This window comes from Vipera ursinii (assembly GCF_947247035.1).
Source record: "Vipera ursinii genome assembly, chromosome: 3".
Taxonomy (NCBI): Eukaryota; Metazoa; Chordata; class Lepidosauria; order Squamata; family Viperidae; genus Vipera; species Vipera ursinii.
This window is the reverse complement of record NC_139516.1, coordinates 82,909,097-82,931,604: the sequence shown is the minus strand read 5'-3', so window position 1 is coordinate 82,931,604 and position 22,508 is coordinate 82,909,097. Positions and strand designations below refer to the sequence as shown.

At 38.5% G+C, this 22,508-nt stretch overlaps 1 protein-coding gene across 1 annotated transcript in view; it reads right to left on the bottom strand.

The window, feature by feature from the left end:
- Positions 1-22,508, bottom strand: part of BTBD8 (BTB domain containing 8) — a 52,136-nt gene that overhangs the window by 9,172 nt on the left and 20,456 nt on the right. Inside the window, 9 exon segments of the mRNA XM_083359308.1 lie at positions 67-694; positions 1,855-1,916; positions 4,821-4,950; positions 8,957-9,094; positions 10,524-10,706; positions 14,138-14,240; positions 14,450-14,538; positions 16,848-16,944; positions 18,848-18,928. Of these exon segments, the coding sequence (XP_083215434.1) occupies positions 67-694; positions 1,855-1,916; positions 4,821-4,950; positions 8,957-9,094; positions 10,524-10,706; positions 14,138-14,240; positions 14,450-14,538; positions 16,848-16,944; positions 18,848-18,928 (1,511 nt within the window).

Below are 22,508 nucleotides of genomic sequence, written 5' to 3'. Positions count from 1 at the left end.
AACATTTTAAGATCATTTCAGTGTGGGAACTCTGCAGCAAATCAAAAGGGACTTTCTGATTATTACCTGGCTGTTTTTTGCTCTCATCTGTTTTTTCCTCTTTGGGGTCATCTTTTTCCATGGACATCCGCAGATCTGGACTTGAATTGGTTGATTTGCTTAGAGTATCTGTGCTCATGAGAGAAGGAGATTCCTTTCCAACCGCCTTTTTCACAGGTTTTGCTTTAATTTGTACATTTGAGATTCCTGGGAATACTTTGGGCCGGGCCCCTGTTGTTTTACCTTCTTGGTTTTTTGACATTTTGCTACTTCCTGCATTTCTGTGCCCGCTAGAGGGTAATGGCCGGTCAGACTCTTGTTTGACCAACAATGTTTCATTCTTAGCATTTCCATTATTTTCAGCTTTGGGCTTTATAACAGCTCTAGCCTTTGGTGAAGGCATTTTCTCTCCTATTTTGGATTCCTTCATTAGCTTACAAACTGCTTTTTTACTGTCTTTCCCCTTTAAATCATCATGCTTCAAAGCTTTATTATTGCTATTTCGATTGGTAGCTGAGGTGTGTCCAGATGCTCCTAATGCATCAGATTTCATTTTATCCTGATTAGCAGAGGAATCACTGCAAGAGATTTCCTTTTTACTTGCTTCCAAAGGAGTCTGTTTTAGACCACAAGTACCACCAAAGCATCGGTTTAACTGAAGGAGAATGGAGGAGATAAATATAATAAATGATCAAAAGTGTGGGAGGAACACTGTTACTCACAGTAAAAAATTCATTTATACATTTCAGCATGAATGTTAATCACAGTATATTCTTAATTTTTGAAAAATTGTTTTGCTTTAATATGCAATGTATTTTTTGCAAGAATTTACAATATATAATACAATATACTATAATTTATATTAAAATTCATTCAGCCCAATGTTAAAATAAACTTTGACTACAAAAATACAACTAGTCACTCTTTCTATTAGAGTTCTCAATAGAGAACTGGTTCATAAACAAAAAGTAAATCCAGATCAAGAATTCTGTATTTAAATCTGGAGTCTGTCTCCTATGTTCAAAAGGAAGAACATGGGGTCCTCTGAATGCTGTTGAATTATAGATTCCAGCAGTTCCAGTTAGCCTGTCTAATGATTAAAGATTATGAGAGACGCTGTTCAACCATATCTGGAAGATACAAATTCTCCGTCCCTGCTAGAAGAAACTATAAAATAATTCCATGTCTAAAATGCAAAAGACCACTGAAGGGATTACTACTGCACTATCAAGATGAATGTTTTTGAAAGGAACAGATGGAATCCCCCCCACACACACCTCAAAATAAAGCACCAGCATCAGATCACCCTAATTTCCCAAATATTAGCTGTTCTAAGTTAAATGATTATCAAATGCAACCAAATACATAGCTGGGTATATTTCTCTCCTCAAGGACATATTGAGCTAGATTCTCTTTCAAGAATATCTCTCAAATGATGGATGACATCACAGGTAAGTAATGACATGAATGAAGGGGATAAGCTCCATATGCTAGCTAGCATAGCATTTGCTCTGCAACTGAGAAAGTAGGTTTTTACACAGCAGTAGCCTGGAGATGCAGGAAAAGAGATCCAACAAATTACTGCTGTCTGATATATTATGAGGTTGAATCTCAATGTGTTGTGAAGAAACCTTACTCTCCGCAAGGAAGTCAATAGATGGTTATTTGCTTGTTAAAGTTACTCAATAATTATATGAGTCTCAAAGCCATGCTCAACTCCCCAAATAAAGCACATATTGTATTTGAAAAACATATACAAATGCTTATATACAGAAATATGAATATCTTGTGAAATATGAGTGTTGTTTTTTTTACCTGAGAACTACTGAATATGGGCTTTTTGGTAGGTCTTCTGTCATCTCCTTTGTCAACAGCAGCTGTATAAGAAAAGAACACCTTTTTTAAAGATATATTTAGAGAAACGTAATGGAGAAAAACACAGCTTTAAGAATATTATTCTTCAGCAGAACCATTAGGATTAGGCAGCCCCTGAAGAGCATATACACTTTTTAAAGTGCAAATTAATACGAAACAAGTCATACCAAACCTGAAGAACACAACAATAAGAGTAACGAACATCATCAAATGATAACATCTGCCTATCCAGGTTCTTGGAAAGGACTTAAGAGGTGGATAAAAATGCCAAATCCAGTGCAACAAATAATGGATATTTATATTATTTTATAATTATTTTGAAATAATTTATAAGAAAGCAAAAAATCCTAGTTAGTAGACATTGCAGTATCTGGGGACAACAGAATAGAAGAGAAAGAACTGGAGAACATCACAACATAGAAAAATAATCATAAAATAGAATAGAAAAAAAAAACAAGGATAGTATTAATAGTACTATTGGGTGTAATTCCAAAACACCTGGAATACCACTTGAACAGTGTCTTTGTTTGACATTGACAAAATCACCATCAGTCAATTGCAAAAGGCAGCTTTACTTGGAACAACTTATATCCTGTGACAATACCTCTAACACTTTCAAATAAATTCTGCCTATCCCAAATCCTTGTGAAGGATTGAACAGGTGGATAAAAATGCCAGTCTAAACGTCTGGATTATTGTCCAACCAACCATAATAATAAATAATTGTTTTATTTTTACATCTTTAAATAATGTATTTCCCTACTCTTTCCACATACAAACCTTATTGCATGTTACCAACTTACCTCATGTTATTAAAACAGAATTCTTTCCTCTCATATTGATATGGAAATATGTAATAAAATTATGTTTTTAAGCATAACTGAAAATGAAATACTTCTGGTAAGCAAGATCAGTCTTCAGTCAGTTAGTAATAATCTATGAAATTTTCAAATGGAAATGGATTGAAAACTCTCTGAGAAGTCACCCAAAATCAGAAGTGATCAGAACTGGTGAAGCTTCTTGGATGAGAAGCAAAATGTTTTCTTCTTCCTCATCAAAGGAAAAATAGTCCAGTTGCCTTTTGAAAAAAAAAAGCGCCTTTAAAACAACTATTACCTGGATGACTGAGACTCTCCATAGACATTCACCCAAATTATATTCCTGCAATGCTACATTTTATGTAACCCATACTAGAAAAATGCAGACTGAGGAATACACTTTACATGTAACATCCTTTGCGAAAATCCAATCTTTATCTATCCCGAAGAATTCTACAAAGCATGCAGTTCTACCAATCTATCTAACATTGCCTGCAGCTATTATTTATATATTTTATGAATACTGTACAAAACCTGTAAGAGTCAGTTGAATTCTCACCCTGCAGTGAACCTCTGATTTCGTAAGGGAAGGCATGAGGCTGAAAATGGCACCTGGGTGGCTTTTTCATTTTCTTAAGGGAATAAGAGAGTACGTTGCATATGCTGCATAAAATATAAATTAAAAAAACATGTTCCAGTGGGAATCAATATCATGCAGCAAGTAGTGTTGGAGGCAGCATTTAAGCTTCCCAGTCTAATCTTTTTTTTTTTTTGTAATATATTGGCACTGAAAAGGAATGAAGTAATCCTTAAATGGTATATTTTAAAATTGCACGCTTCTTTAAAAGTTTATGTAGCCATTTGAATAGCTCACATAGATAAATAGCTGCTGCTCTGATCGTACAAGACAGGCATGCAATTACAGAAAACGGAATATTTTTTATTTCTCTGGATACTGTAATCAACATGCAGTAATTAATGTTATAGACTCTTTAAAGCAACAAATCAACTGGATAGCTATCACAGCTGCAGTTTGGGTTTCCCAAATTTATCACAGTACACTCTGATTATTCGTATCAGGGGAAAATAGGAATTGTAGTCTAAATTTAGGCATGGGTTTATATTTTTACATTAGAAAGCATTATTTAGAATGACATCATCTAACAACCCAATAAAATTTCATTTTTGGACATGACTGATCTGACTTTGATTTCCAGAAATAAAAAGCTTAATACACAAAGCTCATAAATAACACTTTACAATACAGGATTATTGCGATACAAAAACCACAAAAAATGCTTCATTTATATTATACTGGCATTTATGTTTTGCTACTGAAATAGGCTATAATTCTGAGCATGTATCTAGCTTCACCATGCTAAAGAAATTACATGACAACAGCAAAAATATTCGGGAATGCCCTGAAGCCTTTTTCAGTTATTTCATCTGCAAGATTTTATTCTATACATTTGAAAACAAAGGACGGGAATAGGGAGGGTGGGGTGGGGGGGGTTAGGAGAGAGAAAGGGGGAGGAGGGCAGATCAAGACTTCTTTTGTTTAGCTTCAAATTGTGCTGCTTAAATGTCTAAAGGCCACTCTGCAGCCTCTTTGATGAATCTTCTGCAGCAGACACACAGAATCATAGCTTCATATCAATCATGAATTCAATGGACCCTTCATTTTCGACACAAATGAGATCGGCTGCTAAGTCAAGCACACAGCACACACTAAACCCCTCCCCGACTACTACAATCATGAAATGAATGTATAAAATTCTACGGTGCCTATGTGCTTGACAATCCTAATGAATTACTTTTAATCATTCTAAACCCAAAGAAAAAGACAGCTTACCTATTCACAAGGCTTCCGTACAGCTACATAATAGCGTTCACAATAGGGAGGTGCAATCAACTTGGCTTCCATACTTGAAGCGATCTGTTTGTCACAATCCTTACATAATACTCGGGAAGCAGAAGGCTCATCAACATGTCCTTCCAGCTAACATTAATTACCAGCTCCCATGACTTCTCTATAATAAAGGCACAGCTGTCATGCAAAGCGCTCAGCTCCAGCAATAGTTTGCCTACCTGCTTGTATTCGCTCCTGATCAGCTGCCTTCAGCAGTTTCCAGCCCTCTGTATGTCGAACGGCAAAAAATGACTGGAGCAGAAAGATCCACAGTTTATCACGCAGAGCCTGGATCCTGCACAGAAACCCCTATGCTCAAGTAAGAAGGAGGGGGGGGGGGAAATCAGCAGCTGGAAAAAACCTTATTGTCATAGCAACCAGTCATTACTCCCTATAGAAGGTACTTGGTCATTCAACTGGCTTAGATATTAATCGCTTAGCAATCGCTTAGATATTATGATTGCTGAACAGATGTCGAACTTTGCTGAGGCCAATTGTCCTGCATCATAATTTTGCTCTGCCTGAAGCCAAGCCACTCCCACGGATGCTGAAGCTCAAAAAAATATCAAACCTACCTACTTTTCTCTCCCTACTCTTCCAATTTTACACACAAATCTCTTTATAGCTTTGTACTCTTGGCTTTGTCACTACAAGGTCAAATCCTCAAGGGCTCAATAAAGCATCAGGTTAAATTTTCACTCCTGCTGAATAGGTCAACAGCAGAAGAGGTCTGCAATAGTATGGAGCAATAATTAATGTATATTTCTGTCTCTCTCTCTCTGTATGTATGTATGTATGTATGTATGTATATATGTATGTATATATATATATATATATATATATATATATATATATATATATATATATATATATATATATGTATATGTATATATATAGAGAGAGAGGGGGGGGAGGGAGGGAGAAATTAATTTATGAAATTACCATATTTTTGCAGTTTGAGTCTTTTTCAGTTAATAGAGACCTACTGGATAGGTGGCATGTTTTAAAATTATATATATATTATTAATATAATATAATAATATAATATAATATAATATAATATAATATAATAATATAATATAATATAATATAATATAATATAATATAATATAATATAATATAATATAATATAATAATATAATACAATGCAATACAATTGTGTGTGTGTGTGTGTGTGTATACATATAATTTTAAAACATGCCACCTATCTAGTGGGTCCCTATTAATTGAAAAAGACTCAAACTGCAAAAATATGGTAAAGGCAAAGTTTCATAAAGGCAAAGTTTTGTAAAATATGTATTTTTCAGTAGAAAGCCCCTAAGAATATAGAATATAATTTAATAAAAAGAAAGGCTCCACTGGTCTGATCAATGTCCTATCTGCTCTGCTACTATCTGGACTGTGATTCTCAACTCTAGTTTTATAGCATATCCATTGAGTTAATGATGTCTCAAATCTTGTGCCTTCCACATTTTGAAGCTGCATTTCTATAGCACAGAGCCTTTTGTACACATACATTTAAAGAGATTACAGCAAAAGGGGGAGGCAGGATGAAAACATCAATTCCTCTGCTTTAGAGCGAATTAATACCATTTTATTTTTTTTAAAAAAAGCACATGAAGACATTTATAGGCAAGCCTGCTTAAATCCGAATGCAAGCACTAATGATTTCAGTTATCGTCAGAAATATATTTAGGATCATGAGTTTAAGTAGTAAAAGAAGCTCTCCTATCCTACAAATTCCAATTGTTATGGACAGCCATAACACCCATATGTACTTTGGTTAATTAAAATTGGGCTCGGAACCACATAAGTATTAGTTTTAACTTTTAATGCTTCTAAGACTTTTGAGCTCATCCAATTCCTTTTAAGGATTCCACCCTTACTCTTTTCAATGTGATAGCTCTTCCAAAAGGGTCAAGCTAGACAGAAATAATAGTAGTGTTGTAAGGACAAAGCATGGAGGAACAAAGAATGAAGAAGGAGAATTAAGGAAGAGCAACGAAGGAGGAGAGCTGAAGGACTACAAGAGCCTTGGTGGAGCAGTGGGCTAATGCCTCCTTAAGTAACACCAGCTGCCTGCAATTAGTGCAGGTTCACACCCCACCAGGCTCAAGGTTGACTCAGCCTTCCATCCTTCCAAGGTAGGTAAAATGAGGACCCAGATTGTTGGGGGCAATAAGCTGACTTTGTAATAATGTCGCTTCGGGGGGGGGGTGAAAGCCCTAATAAGCAGGCATATACATAGAATGAAGGCTATTGCTAAGCACATTGATTTGTGCTTTAGATTGTAAGCCACCCTGAGTCTTCGGAGAAGGGCAGGATATAAATGGGATTAAAAAAAAAAAGAATGGCTGGACAGCACAATCTGGAATGTAAACCTCCTAGCTCCTTAATAGACCAAGCTGCAGCTCAGACTCTAGCAAAACTGAAGGAGCACAAACACTGGCCCCTTACTGAATTCTTCACAGTGGCAAATACTGAACATATCTACTGTTGGTAACTGGATACTATGTGAGGCCTAGGTGCAGGCACTTGAGCCCACCAGCCCTGATAAGCACTCAAGTATTAGTATTAGCACTCAAGTATTATAAAACCCTAATAACAGCACACCTGGAATACTGTAGCCAATTTTGGTCACCGTATCACAAAAAAGATGTTCAGAGTTTGGAAAAAATTCAGAGAAGAGCAACTAAGCTGATCAAAGGCCTGGAGACTAAAACATATGAAGAATGGCTGCGGGACTTGGGTTTGGCTAGTCTAAAGAAAAGAAGAAACAGGGGTGACACGATAGCAGTATTCCAGTATCTGAGGGGCTGCCACAAGGAAGAGGGGGTCACTTTGTTCACCAGAGCACCAGAGGGAAGGACGAGAAACAATGGTTGGAAACTGATCAAAGAGAGAAGCAACCTAGTATTAAGGAGAAACTTCCTGATAGTGAAGACAATCAACCAGTGGAACAGCTTGCCTCCAGAAATCGTGGGTGCTCCATCACTTGAGATTTTTAAGAAGAGACTAGACAATCACCTGTCTGAGATGGTATAGATTCTATTCTATTCTATTCTATTCTATTCTATTCTATTCTATTCTATTCATCATACAAGTGTTTTTCCCTCAGGCACAAGAGTGAAGCAAAGAGTGAAGCAAAGCTCTGATAATGGACCATCATCCACTATCACTAAAAAATGTAGCAACAAGTTTGTGGCAATGACGCCAACTCCCATCACCCAGCAACATACCGAATTTTAATCCAATAGAAGAGTAGTGAACTAACTCTCTGTGTCAGACCAGAAGACCAGTTAGAGAAAGCAGCTGGAAAAAGATGATTACATGGGAACTGTGAACAAGAAATTGCCTCTATCTCGCTAGAGGCTTTGGTGAGGACCATCTAACATTTCATACAAGGGCATGCAAATATGAAATAATAAGAAAAACAAATCCCAAGTAAAGAGTGTAGGATTAAAACATTAAAAGAGTCATATATAAAATATAAGTAAGTTAAGTCATATAGGATTGGTTATAAGATGATACAAGAAGGCAGATATCTTAGGAAAAGTTATGATATTATTAGGAAAAACATAAGGCAAATACGTATAATATTTTGAGGGAGACAGGTGGTTTAGAAACGTGAAAGATAAAACCAAACAAATAGGCTTATTATTATACAACTTCAATTTTGGATTCAAATCTTTAATTTGTAAAGTTTTCTAATAAAGCCTTTCAACTTAAAGAATTATTTTGCCTCCTGACTGGTTCTGTCATCATCTCCCAAAATGGAGGCATAATAGACCATCTCCATTTCCACTTTAAGATCTATGCTGACCTTCTGAAATGCCTCACTTTAAAGGCAGCTATTGTGACTAGGCTAAGAGAGAGAGAGAGATGGACGTCTCTACCATGACTCCATGACTCTGGTACGCATGTTTATCTGCCAGGTCTTTCATTGCAAACCTTTCAGTATAACTTTTATCCTTAACGTTTTATAGCAGGGGTCTTCAAACTTGGCTCTTTTATGACTTGTGGACTTCAACTCCCAGAATTCCTCAGCCAGACATGCTGGCTGAGGAATTCTGGGAATTGAAGTCCACAAGTCATAAAAGGGCCAAGTTTGAAGAACCCTGTTTTACAGAGTTGCAATGGTATTTGAATTTGATACTCTTTAATTAGTTGTTTTAACTGCTAGCCTTTCAGAATTGTATCATGATTATTTTATATCACCTATATTCATGCTTTAGAACTGCCTTTTAAAGTTTGGCTTGAAAGGTGCTAATAAAAAGAAACTGAAATCATGCTTCTGTTAATTTTTAAAACTTACCATCTCATTCACATTTGAAGAACTTAGCAAAGCGTCCACTGCTATAAGAAGGCAACAGCTATTTTCAGTAGTAACCTCTTTTTTGACTGCTTCCAGCACTTGATCAAGAAGATCAGGTTTGCTGCTCATGGCCTGAGCCTGGAAGATAGGATCAGAAAACAAGATCAGCTGAAAACAAAATCGAACAATGCGTTTTGGTGGGAGAATGTAAAAAGAGGACATGTGTGGGACATGTCTGTATCTTTATGTTCGTGGATCCTTTGTATACTACAGTAGTTCTTCACACAAACACTGATATGCTAGAATACATGGGCCAAGCTTAGTCTACATACTTTGGCAAACTGTCCTTGATTCTTTTCATTTTCTTCTAATTTATTAAGTTGGCTTGCCGCCCATCTCGCCCTAAGACATCTCTGGGAGGCTTACGACATTAAAATGAAACCATAAATATATGAATAAATATATATTAAGGAGCCTTGGTGGAGCAGTGGGCTAATGCCTCCTTAAGTAACACCAGCTGCCTGCAATTAGTGCAGGTTCGAGTCCCACCAGGGTCAAGGTTGACTCAGCCTTCCATCCTTCCGAGGTAGGTAAAATGAGGACCCAGATTGTTGGGGGCAATTAAGCTGACTTTGTAATAATGCCGCTTGGGGGGAGGGGCTGAAAGCCCTAATAAAGCAGGCATATACATAGAATGAAGGCTATTGCTAAGCACATTGATTTGTGCTTAGATTGTAAGCCGCCCTGAGTCTTCGGAGAAGGGCGGGATATAAATGGGATTAAAATAAAATACAATAAAATCACATTAACATTACAATAAGATGCAAGTCCTTATTCCATTGTTGTGTTAGTCCGATGACAGATGACTAATAAAACACTCTTAGGAACACGTATTCAGAATTAATTACATCGAACTGAAAAGGACTTATTCTCAGCAAAGTGAATATAGAATTGTAGCCTAAATATCATATCCTTTGGTTAGTCAGGCAGACTTAATAAGAGACTTTTTGCTTTCTTCCTATCTATTGTCACATAAAAAAAATAAGTAGAATCTCATACTGAAAAATCAGACAACTGTTCTACTTAACACGATATTGGTTACTGCAACTGCTAATACTGTAACTCTTGAAGGATCCTTCCCCAGTGATGCCCTTATGGCCATTATGAGAATTACTGTTCAACAGTTCTGGAAGGCATCGGATTAAGGAAGATTTCTCTGGAGAGTAATTGCTACGCTTTAAGCTACAGGCTTCCTGGGGCAACTTGTTGGCAATAAACAATGTGCTGTAAAAAATGGGAAAGTGGGACTGTCTTTCCATGTACAAAAACATGGAAAAGCACGATTTTCACCAACATACCTATAGCAGCAGAATGTGTGAACGTAGAATATTTGCCCTAATTGGGAAAGCGCACCTATCAATCATGTAGAAGATAAAACCCATCATGTGGTCTATGGCAATGTTTTTCAACCTTGTGCTACTTTAAGATATGTGGACTTCAACTCCCAGAATTCCCCAGCCAGCCCACTAGTCTGTGGTAATGCTACTATAATTTAGGTATATTTTACCTGTAAGAGAGCTAAAAAACTTTCACTCTGTATTATTTCTGGAAAATTTGTCACCATAAATGTCATACACTCTTCCTGCAATCTAAATGCCAACATTCGAGCTGTTTCAGTCCATTTCACTTGGGGAAGACTATTAAGTAGCTTGTTGGTTTCCATCAAGAGACGGGCTGCATTCTGTGGGCTCTTAAAAGAAAAACAACAACATATTCTGAGCAAAAATTTGACACAATTCTTGTATGTACACATTACACCATAGCATTAGCAAATCAATTCTTCTTACTTTAATTATAGGTAAATGTAATTCACACATGCCAATAGGAAGGAAAGCATTTGTGAGAATACATGGAAAGTGATTTGACAATCAGGGACATGCAACAAACATTACACTGTATAGTATAATGAGGTTTATGGATCTGAAAATTCATATATCAAATCCAGGATAACTCTGTTTGACAGGGAAAACAGACTGAACAATTGAAAAAAATTAAGACAAGACAGTGGACACTGTGTGGCTTTTTCTAAGGGATGTTTATCCAAAGAACCGAAAGAGGCAGTCTGCAAGAATGTATTTCTGCCCACTTTTGTTTTACAGAAGTACAAAATATCTGTATGAATGAGACTGAAGAAGGATGCATACTAAAACAAGGAAGGAAGGAAAAAGAGAGAGAATGATAGAAAGTGTAAAAACGAGTGAATGTTGAATGGATGTAGACTGAATGGAATAGCGAGCGACCAGTGCAAAAAAGTGGGTTTAGACAAAATGAATGAGGATACATTTGAAACAAATGCAGGAAAGAAGAGTGGGCAAGTTGAATGGAAAGAGAAGACTAAAAAAATTCAAAAATACATGGAATGGTTGAGGGAAAAGTGGGAAATTTAAAGAACAAAAGAAAATATAAATTGGGGTACAGACTTTTGGGAACAAGGATGGCCTGGAAGACAGAAAGGAAGGAAGAAGTATAGTGGATGGTGTCAGTGTAAGCCAGATTTTTAATTATATATTTTATTTATAGGTAAAGGTAAAGGTTCCCCCGCACATGCATGCTAGTCGTTTCCGACTCTAGGGGCCGGTGCTCATCTCCGTTTCAAAGCCGAAGAGCCAGCGCTTGTCCGAGGACGTCTCCGTGGTCATGTGGCCGGCATGACTAGACGCCAAAGGCGCACGGAACGCTGTTACCTTCCCACCGTAGTGGTCCCTATTTTTCTACTTGCATTTTTACGTGCTTTCGAACTGCTAGGTTGGCAGAAGCTGGGACGAGTAACAGGCGCTCACTCTGCTACACGGCACTCGGGATTCGACCCGCCAAACTGCCGACCTTCTGATCGACAAGCTCAGCATCCTAACCCACTGAGCCACCGCGTCCCTTATTTATATCCCACCTTTATTGTTTTTACAAGTAACTCCAGGTGGAGAACATATCCAACACCTTCCTCTCCTATTTTAGCATAGCAATAGCACTTAGGCTTATATACCGCTTCACAGTGCTTTACAGCCCTCTCTAGGTTACAGAGTCAGCATATTGCCCTTCCAACAATTTGGGTCCTGTCATTTTACCGACTTTGGAACGATGGAAGGCTGAGTCAACCTTGAGCCGATGAGACTTGAAATGATGAACGGCAGTCAGCCGGCAGTCAGCCGAATTAGCCTGCAGTACTGCATCCTACAACAACTAACCTGTGAAGTGAATTGGGCTTAAAAAGAGGGACTGGCCCAAGGCCATCCAGTTGGCTTTCATGGCTAAGGCAGGACTAGAACTCACAGTTCTAGTATGCTGAAAATCCACGCAAATTCTACATTTCACAAGCAACCACCTCACTGCACACAAGAGGAGCTTCATCTAGACCCTTTTCTAAAGAGCCAAAGCACACTGCAGCACCAAATTATTAACAAAAGCGATGTTTCGATGTTTCCCTCCGCAATGGCTATCTCCAAAATTTTGTAATACGATGCTTATCATCCAAACTCGACAAAATACACAGCCAACCACAACACAAAAACAAGTCCTGCCGTACATCAAAGGAACATTCGAAATACCTGCCGGAATACTGCAACACCTGTTTACACTCAGAAAACAGCTATCTAAATAAAGCCAAAGACAAAATACAGAAGGAAGACCACAGCAACATAGAGTACAAAATCAATGGCAACAATTGTAACCAATTCTATGTGGGACAAACAGGAAGGCAATTGAAAACAAGGGTTCACGAACATCGACTAGCAATTAAACGGCACCACCAAAAATCCATGATCTCAAACCACATTGATGATAAACAACATCAGTTCGATTGGGAAAGAAAAAAAATCACTGAGCACGCCAACAATCGCCACACACGTGAATTTATTGAAGACTGGAATTCTACCAAAGGAACAATTAACAAGCATATTGATCTAGATCCAGCAGATGAATATGTAAGAAACCAGCCCATATGAACGACCAATCAACAAGAGAACCAATCAGCTGCTCAGAATTTAAATACAGCTCCAAACGAACAACCAATCACACGCATAAGACATTTATGAGCTAAGGAGAACAGGACAAGAAAATCCTGCTGATGATGTTACCTTGTTTGGTAATGAAACAATTCAGGAACTAAATTGAAACAAGCTTGGAGACCAAATCACTGCCAAAATCTAAAATCCGAGGTATAAGTATTTATTATTTCATAGAACTCACAGCCTCCAGATTTCTAGCCTGGCGCCTTAACCACTAGACCAAGCTGACTCTAATTAGATTTTCTTTCCTTTTCTAGAATCAATTATATTATTTCTTCATTCCTTGGCAGCCTCTTTGACATGTTGCATCCCAGTACATTAGGGTGTAGAAATAACCAAAATGTTTTAAGCCGTTACAGGTACTGTAATCCTCAACTTCCATCCGTTTGTTTAGTGTTTGTTCAAAATCACAACGGCATTAGAAAAAGTGACTTTCAGACGTACGACTGTTGCAGCATCCCCATGGTCCCATGATCAAAATTTAGATGCTCGTCTACTAGCCTTTATTTATGATGGTTGCAGTGTCCCGGAGTCATGTGATAACTTTTTGCAACCCTCTGACGACCAATATCAATGGGGAAGCTAGATTTTTCTTAACAACCATGTTACTAACTTAACACCTGCAGTGATTCACTTAACAACTGTGGTAAGAAAGGTTGTAAAATGAGGCAAAACTCATATAACAACTGTCTTGCTTAGCAACATAAATTTTGGGCTCAGCTGTGATTGTACGCTGAGCAACACCTGGACAAAAAGCAAGGGATGGTCAGGGATTAGGATAAATTTCATTTACAGATATGGACCACTCTACATTTAATTGGAGTTTATTGTGAAACTTGGAAGCTTCAAGAAGCAAGTGTGTCCATGAGGGGGGAAAAAACACTTGTTTCTCCAATATTTTTCAGCAGATGCAACAGAACTGTAAAATTTGAAATAGTGAATGATACTGATTTATTCACTAAATTTCAGCTTTGAGATAACAGCCTATTTCGCTTTGAAGGAGAAAGCAAATGTATGTAATCAAAATAAATTAAATCACTCCATAAATTCAGTTCAGTTTTCCAAGAAACAAAATAATACTGTCAATTAATAAGAATAACTCAAAACTGCACAAACTTACCAAAGAATCAATCAGTGAGGTAAGGCAATTATTTTGAAGCTCAGAAGATAAATTAGCAAAGTTCTTTTCTGACCAACATCTTGCAAAATTTTGTATCAGCCACCTGTTAAAGGAAATGTCTTATTTAAAGAAATCCATCAAATGGATTTAATAAAAAATGCATCTCTGCTGGCATAAACAACCAATAGCAAGTCGTGTTTGCAAATTGCATCAAAAATATAGCTTTCAAAAGATTATAACCCTATCCTGTTAAGATGAGTTTAAGATTAAGCTATGAAAATGGAAATCAGTCAAATATATTATCTCACTTACTTCATGCATGAATCGTAAAGGTGCTGTGCTCTTGTTGAATGGGCTATAGCCAGACACTCTAAAACAGGTTGATGCTTCCCAGGCACAGGCTACAATTGTTAGAATATAAGAGAAATTATTATTTTTTTATTTTTTTATTTTAATTCCATTTATATCCCACCCTTCTCCGAAGACTCAGGGCGGCTTACAAGCTTAGCAGTAGCCTTCATTCTATGTATATGCCTGCTTATTAGGGTTTTCACACACACCCCAAGCGGCATTATTACAAAGTCAGCTTAATTGCCCCCAACAATCTGGGTCCTCATTTTACCTACCTCGGAAGGATGGAAGGCTGAGTCAACCTTGAGCCTGGTGGGATGCGAACCTGCACTAATTGCAGGCAGCTGGTGTTACTTAAGGAGGCATTAGCCCACTGTTCCACCAAGGCTCTTATTATCATTATCATTTAAAAATTTGCAATAATTCACATAACTAAAATTTCCAACAGAAAACTCATTGTTGCTGAAAGTATTTATTAGTTAAATCTTTATCCCATCTGTATTACTTTAAAGGTAACTCAAGGCCAGGGGTAGGCAACCTTGGCTCTTTCATGACTCGTGGACTTCAACTCCCAGAATTCCTGAGCCAGCATGGCTCAGCATGGAAACCTTTCCATTTATCCTCAGCATGACTGGCTCAGGAATTCTGGGAGTTGAAGTCCACGAGTCATAAAAGAGCCAAGGTTGTCTACCCCTGCTCAAGGCAGTGAACATGCCTAATACCCCCGCCTCTTGTTTTCCCCGTAACAACAACTCTGTTAGGTGGGCTGGGCTGAGAGAGAGAGTGACTGGCCCCAAAGTCACCCACATGACATTCATGACTAAGGCGGGACTAGAACCCACAAACCTCTGGTTTCTAGGCCATCACCTTGACCTCTGCATCAAACTGGCTCTTGTATATCATTCACGTCTAGTTCCAATGGAGCCAACATTATGCAATTCTTTCTGCCACCTGATCTGCAGCTTCATCTAAAGCAATTATTATCAAACTTTCCATTTCCAGGGAATCCTTTCCACATAAATTTATTTAACTATACACTGCAAGTTATCTGTCACAAAACCTCTGTGTACTGTAAGAGGATTGTAATGCAGTACAGTTTCACAACCACTAGTTTGAAGTTGGACAAATGACACTTACAACTGTTCTTTAAAGTCCTAGCTGTCCTAGCTCAGGGGTCCCCAACCCCGATCCGTGGACCGGCACCGGGCCACACCACGCCAGCAACCGGTCCGCGCAAACAAGCAAAGCCCCATCTGCAGGATGCAGACACTACATGAAACCACGCCCCCTCCAGTCCACAGAAAAAACCTCTCTCCATGGAACCGGTCCCTGGTGCCCAAAAGGTTGGGGACCTCTGTCTTAGCTGACTTGTGACTGTATAATTGCAATCTGAGTCCTTAGCACTCAGCTGGTACTTATGATGACTGTAGCATCCTAAACCCATTTGCGACTTTCCCTGCTGTTTTCCCACAAGGAAAGGCAAAGGGGAAGCCAGTTGGAAGGATTGCAAGTTGCTCCAGTAAGTTGCTTGCACACAGCAGCAGCCACACCCTAGCTGCCACCCTTCTCGTGCTGCACCAACCACCCATGCACCATCCCACTTGGCAGCAGCCACCCGTAAGCCTTCTTCACGCCACATTCTCAAACTGTTACACACAGTAATGTAATTTAACATTTGGATGAAACACTCCTTGCAATGACCATTTATTTAAAACAGTTCATTTCCTTTTTCAATATTGCTTAAGGCAATTCAATCAATCAGAAGAGAGCTGGAAGGGACCTTGGAGGTCTTCTAGTCCAGCCCCCTGGTCAGGCAGGAGTCCCTATATATCATTTCAGACAAGTGGTTGTCCAGTCTCTTCTTAAAAACCTCAAGTCATGAAGCACCTACAATGTCTAAAGGGAAGCTGTTCCACTGGTTAATTGTCCTCACTGTTAGGAAGTTTCTCCTTAATTCCAGGTTGCTTCTCTCTTTGATTAGTTTCCATCCACTGTTACTTCTTCTGCCCTCTGGTGCTTTGGAAAATAAATTGACCCTCTCCTCTGAAATACTGGAATACTCCTCTGAAATACTGGAATACTGCTATCATGTCCCCCCTAGTCCTTCTTTTCTCTAGACTGGCCATTCCCAAATCCTGCAACCGTTCTTCCTATGTTTTAGTCTCCAGGCCTTTTAATCGTCTTAGTTGCTCTTCTTTGCAAAGTCATCAACATCTTTTTTGTAATATGGTGACCAAAATTGGATGCAGTATTCTAGGTGTGGTCTTACTAAGGCTTTATAAAGTAAAAATTGTAATATTTGATTTACCTCTTATCAATGCAGTATCAAGATAAACAGATAAACAGGTAAATTAAATACCTTTTGAAAAAAGTTGCAGTAGTCTCTTTTCAGAATGTATACAGCTATTTCTCTTAAACCTTCTAATCCATACATGTCTGCAATGCTTAGTATACATCTAAAGCAAAAGCAATAATGAAAATTAACAATAAAAGCATTCTAACATAGTTACTGGAAGCCCATAATGGATTTGTTCCATAAATCCATAATAGTTTACATCTAGGCCAGGATAATATGGTAAGAATAATTATTCTAGGCAAGAATAATTCATTCCAATTTTTGAAAGGTCAGTAAAGTAATATTTTTAAGGAAAGTTCTATAACAACTTATAACTATAATAATAATGTTTGCAATTAATAATTCAAATTAATAATTAATGTTGCAAACATGAGGTGACAAATCTTGATACCTTACATGCAAAAGCAACAGTGTCGGGGTATGCATGGAAACGTAACTAAAAATTCAAACCATATTTATTCATCTATAGTTATGTATTTTAAAAAGTAATACATTTTAAAAAGCTAATCCCTAGTGCTTCTTTTTTATTTCACACGGGTTGCCATTCTGTATAAGCCAGTTTTGAATTACTTAAACAATGTTGCTAATATATCTTGCTTTCGGAAATAAAATTAAAACAGTTAAAAATCCTTGCGCTATTGGTAAAGGTTATAACTATTATAAACTCTTAAATTATAGTTTGTCTTTAATAAACCATACCAAAAAAAGAAAGTCAGAATTCAGAAGAAAGTTATTGATTCACAGGCAGATGAAAACAATTTAGTTCAGCATCTTAGTTCCCACAATCACATAGCATTTGGCTAAGGAATGTCTACAAGCAGATCATGATGGGAATAACTGCATCCCCCAAAGCAACCAGTATTTAAAAATGCAGTAAAATTAGACAGATTTTACTGTTTTCAAATTGAACCTTATTTTTCATATTTATTAAAGTATTATGTCCTAGCTTGCTAAAGACTGGGACAAGGCTTCACTAGTTTATCCCTAACATATTTAGAATTTATCTTCTCATAGGTCTAGTTAAAATCCTCTCTGGCCTGGTATAGTTGTCATCTTTCTTTTATTTAATCTGTTGGGTTGTAATGGGTCTTCAAACCTGGCCCTGCCTGGCTGAGGAATTCTGGGAGTTGAAGTCCACAAGTCATAAAAGGGCCAAGTTTGAAGACCCCTGGGTTGGAATAACACAAAATAATCACCTTCTCTTTTATTGAAACAAACACCTTATCCCAGAGTAGAAAACTTAATGCTTTCCAAATGATCAGAGTATATTTCCTGCAATTGTTTGCCACTAACCAAACAGGCTGGTGCTGATAGGATCTGAAATGTAAACTCTTTGAAGAATACCAGGTTGCTTAACATAGTTAGTCCTATTACCAAAGACTTCAATATCTCAAAGTAAGGTTAAGCACTGGGATTTATTAGATATAATTCCTTAATTAGATTGAAGAAGGTTACAGTAAAGTCTGGTTAAGAGAGATAAGAGTAAGCTTAATTATTTAATTGTAATTTATCATTGACATTAGATTTCACAAATACTGGAATTAGGGAAAATTCACCTTTGAGATGAGATATTAGAGAGTTTAGGAAGGAATCATACAATCATATATTCTGCTTAAAGTCCCTTAACTACCAGTAGTAGCTAGGACTTGGAAGGATGTTTGCATGCCTGCTTATTAAACCATAAACCAAACAAACCACAATATAACTTATTGCACCATGTGAATCCATTCAGCAAATTGCTGCAATAAATTGAAGCATTCCAGCAAGCATTTTCTATCTGTGTCATAACTACTTAGCATACGAAGAGTCAGAATAATGATCTCAAAAACATGAATACTATTATTTTTGTGCTAAAATACAGATTACATTGCAAGGATAATTATTTCTGGCACTACTATAACTTTATTTCTGGTTCTTAAGATGCAATTTCTATTTAAACAGAGTGATAAGAGTTAAGAAATAGGCAAGGAATGTTATTAAAAACAACATGACTTGACACATACCCAGCATTTACATTTTTAGGGAACTCCAGAACTGCTCCATAGATAAAGTGCAGAATGACAGTCATTTCTGCATGACTTATGCTACAAAACCAGAAGAAAAATCAGTTACACGAATGAGAATCTGAAGACTGCAATACGAGTTTTCACCTTTATTACATCCCATTTAACTCATTAAAAACTAGCAAATTAATCATATTATGAAAGAACCAGTATGACAATTAAAGATTAGAGGTGTAGGGGAGATCAGGTTTTGACTAACCTTAGCCACGGGGTGATTTTGAGCCCTTCTCCTCAGCCCTGTTCGCTGGGTTATTGTTGGTTAAGGAATGACAAGCAGAAACAACTATACTAAAATAATTGCAAATCTACTTCAAGGTAAAACCCCATCACTAACATTTTACATCAGCTTGTCTCCCAAACTGCCAAAAGATCTCTGTTTTGAAAAAAAACCCCTAACAATCTATCCCTCTACTAAAATCCATGACACCTTCTGAATGAGGTAGGTGGCCTTCAAAAGAAGTGCTACCAGAATTTTATGCTCCTGAGGTTCAGCTCTTCATCTCTTGAACATAAGAGATTTGCACTCCTTCTGAAGTATTTGCAGCAAAATCTTCCACAAGGTTTTCTGTTTCCTACATGTGTAAAATGTATTGTGAGGATTTCTCCAGGAGCTCACGGGCAGAGAGAAACACAATCAGCAGATACAAGTAAATAACAGCATATCATGTTTTGGTCTATGAAAAACCTTCAAGGAGTTTCAGGGCTGTGCACGGCCCTTTCCCCTTGCATGTAATGATTGTGTGATTTGATTGACACATTTGTATTTCACCACTGTCTTCACAGTGAAAGACAGGTGGGTACATAAATCACACTAATTTGAATTGATTCTGATTTAAGGTATGGTATAGCTCCCCCTACTGTAGTGTGTAAATTGTTTGTGTAGCGTAAAACCAGTTGGTTACGTCTCATTCAGCAAAGCTGATCATATTACAGCATATATAGCATGAGCTCTGAACCAGATATTAATTCATGGCTCTTGGGTCCTTGTCTAAGTTATTGCAAAGTTACTCCATTTTGATCTTCCCTCCTTCCATCTCTTTATGATGCCTTTCGGGAAAGCTTTGAACGCAGCATACTTCTGCCATGGCTATTCACAAACCGTCCTGCATCCTTTTAGTAGAACCGCTTCTAGATTCCCCTAGTTCAGACATGTCAAACACAAGGCCCGGGGGCCAGATCCGGCCCGCAAAGTGGTTTCATGTGGCCCGCGAAGCCATCCTGGAAACAGTGAGGGAACGGCCCCTACTGCCTTGGCCCTGGCCCAGAGACCCTCCTTCTGCCAGAGACCCTCAGATCTGTCCCACTCCTGCCCAGGCCGTCATAGGCACCCTTGATGCCAATGATGTAGAGCTGGCCATGCCCACCCAGTAGGCCATACGCGCTCTAGCCACGCCCACCCAGTAGGCCATGCCCACCCTGGCCATATCCACCCGGCCCCCTGAGGGCAACCGCAATGCTGATGCGGCCCTCAATGAAATTGAGTTTGACACCCCTGCCCTAGTTCCTTCTGTTCAAGATTCAGTTGTGATTCTGCAAATTACTCCTGCTTTTCAAAGGTACAGCTTCCATAGTAATAACAACTATGATACCTGTAACACTTGGCCATTTCAAACATTAAATCTGAGTTTCCAGAAAAAGGGGGGGGATTTTATTTTTACTTAAATAGCAAAATCAACACAGTTGCCTCACTGTATATGGAAACAGAAGATAGCAATAAAAACAGCCAAAAGAAGCAGCACGGCTGCTTTGACAGCTGGTCTCTTAAATATCATTTTCATTATTCTGGGATAAGCCATATGTACTCTGCTCTCAAGTGTTTATCAAAACTGTACAAAAATTTGCACTGAGCAGGATGACATGAAACCAGCCATTTTTACTGTAGCAGCAGCGCAGGCAAATTTTTGATATCCTCACAGTTACATCCAATAAAATCCCACACACCAGGGGACAATCTTTTTGACACCAGGGACGCATTTCGGGGAAGACAATTTTTCCACAGACGGGTGGTGGTGGCGGGGAGTAGCATGCAACCTAGATTCCTTAAATGTGCAGTTTAGACAAGGATTAGTTCTCCTATGAGAATCTAGAGGTAGAGCTGAGGGGGTGATTCTAGTGCTGGGGAGTGGCTGCAAATACAGATGAAGCTTTGCTTGCTCACCCGCTTGTCACCTCCAATTGTGTGGCCTGGCTCCTAAAAGGCCACAGATCAGTACCGGTCCGTGGCCTGGGGGGGACTAGGGAACCCTGGCACGTTGTTGTTGTTGTTAGTTGCGAAGTCATGTCCAACCCATCGCGACCCTATGGACAAAGTTCCTCCAGGCCTTCCTGTCCTCTACCATCTTCTGGAGTCCATCTAAGCTCACGCCTACTGCTTCAATGACTCCATCCAGCCACCTCATTCTCTGTCGTCCCCTTCTTCTCTTGCCCTCAATCTTTCCCAGCATTAGGCTCTTCTCCAGTGAGTCCTTCCTTCTCATTAGGTGGCCAAAGTATTTGAGTTTTAGCTTCAGGATCTGGCCTTCTAAAGAGCAGTCAGGGTTGATCTCTAGGACTGACCGGTTTGATCGCCTTGCAGTCCAAGGAACTCGCAGGAGTCTTCTCCAGCACCATAGTTCAAAGGCTTCAATTCTTTGGCGCTCAGCCTTTCTTATGGTCCAGCTTTCACTGCCATACATTGCAACTGGGAAAACCATAGCCTTGACTATACGCACTTTTGTTGACAGGGTGATGTCTCTGCTTTTTAGTGTGCTGTCTAGATTTGCCATGGCTTTCCTTCCAAGGAGCAAGCGTCTTTTAATTTCTTGGCTACAGTCCCCATCTGCAGTGATCTTGGAGCCCAGGAAAATAAAATCTGTCACTACCTCCATTTCTTCCCCATCTATTTGCCAGGAATTGAGAGGGGCGGATGCCATGATCTTGGTTTTCTTAATCAACAACCTAAGATATGCAGATGATACCACTCTAATGGCAGAAAGTGAAGAAGAACTAAAGAGCCTCTTGTTGCGGGTGAAGAAGGAGAGTGCAAAACTTGGGTTGAAACTAAACCCTGGCACACACAGTTTAAATTCCACTTACTCAAATGGAGTTTCTTCGACTAAAAACATACATAGGGTGGCAAATTTACATAGGCATAACATTCTAAAAGCAACTCTGATATCCCATTCCTAATCCATCACCTAGCCTTACTTCACACGACCCCATGCGGTTCTGAAAAACTTGCTATGCTCACTGCTCTAAGTCATCACACAGTACGCTTCAGTGTGTGAATTCAGTCAGCTGTGGTTTATTCAATAATGATGGTTATTGAATAAACCAAAATTGAAACCAAGAAGTCCTTGCACTCATTAATAGACAAATATTGCTGCATCTGTCACTGGAAAAGACAACAATGAAAAATGCCAACCAGAATGCATTCTAGCACAGAATGCTATTTTTATTTTTTTAGACACCAGTTTTGCAAAACAATTGATTGAACTCAGTGATAATTCTTATTTGGAACTCGTGCTCAAACGTATTCATCAAATATCATATCAAGCAGACTCAATATGAATTCTTTTACAGGTAGCTTGACTTCTTAAAATCTGCAGTGGTTTTAAATTGC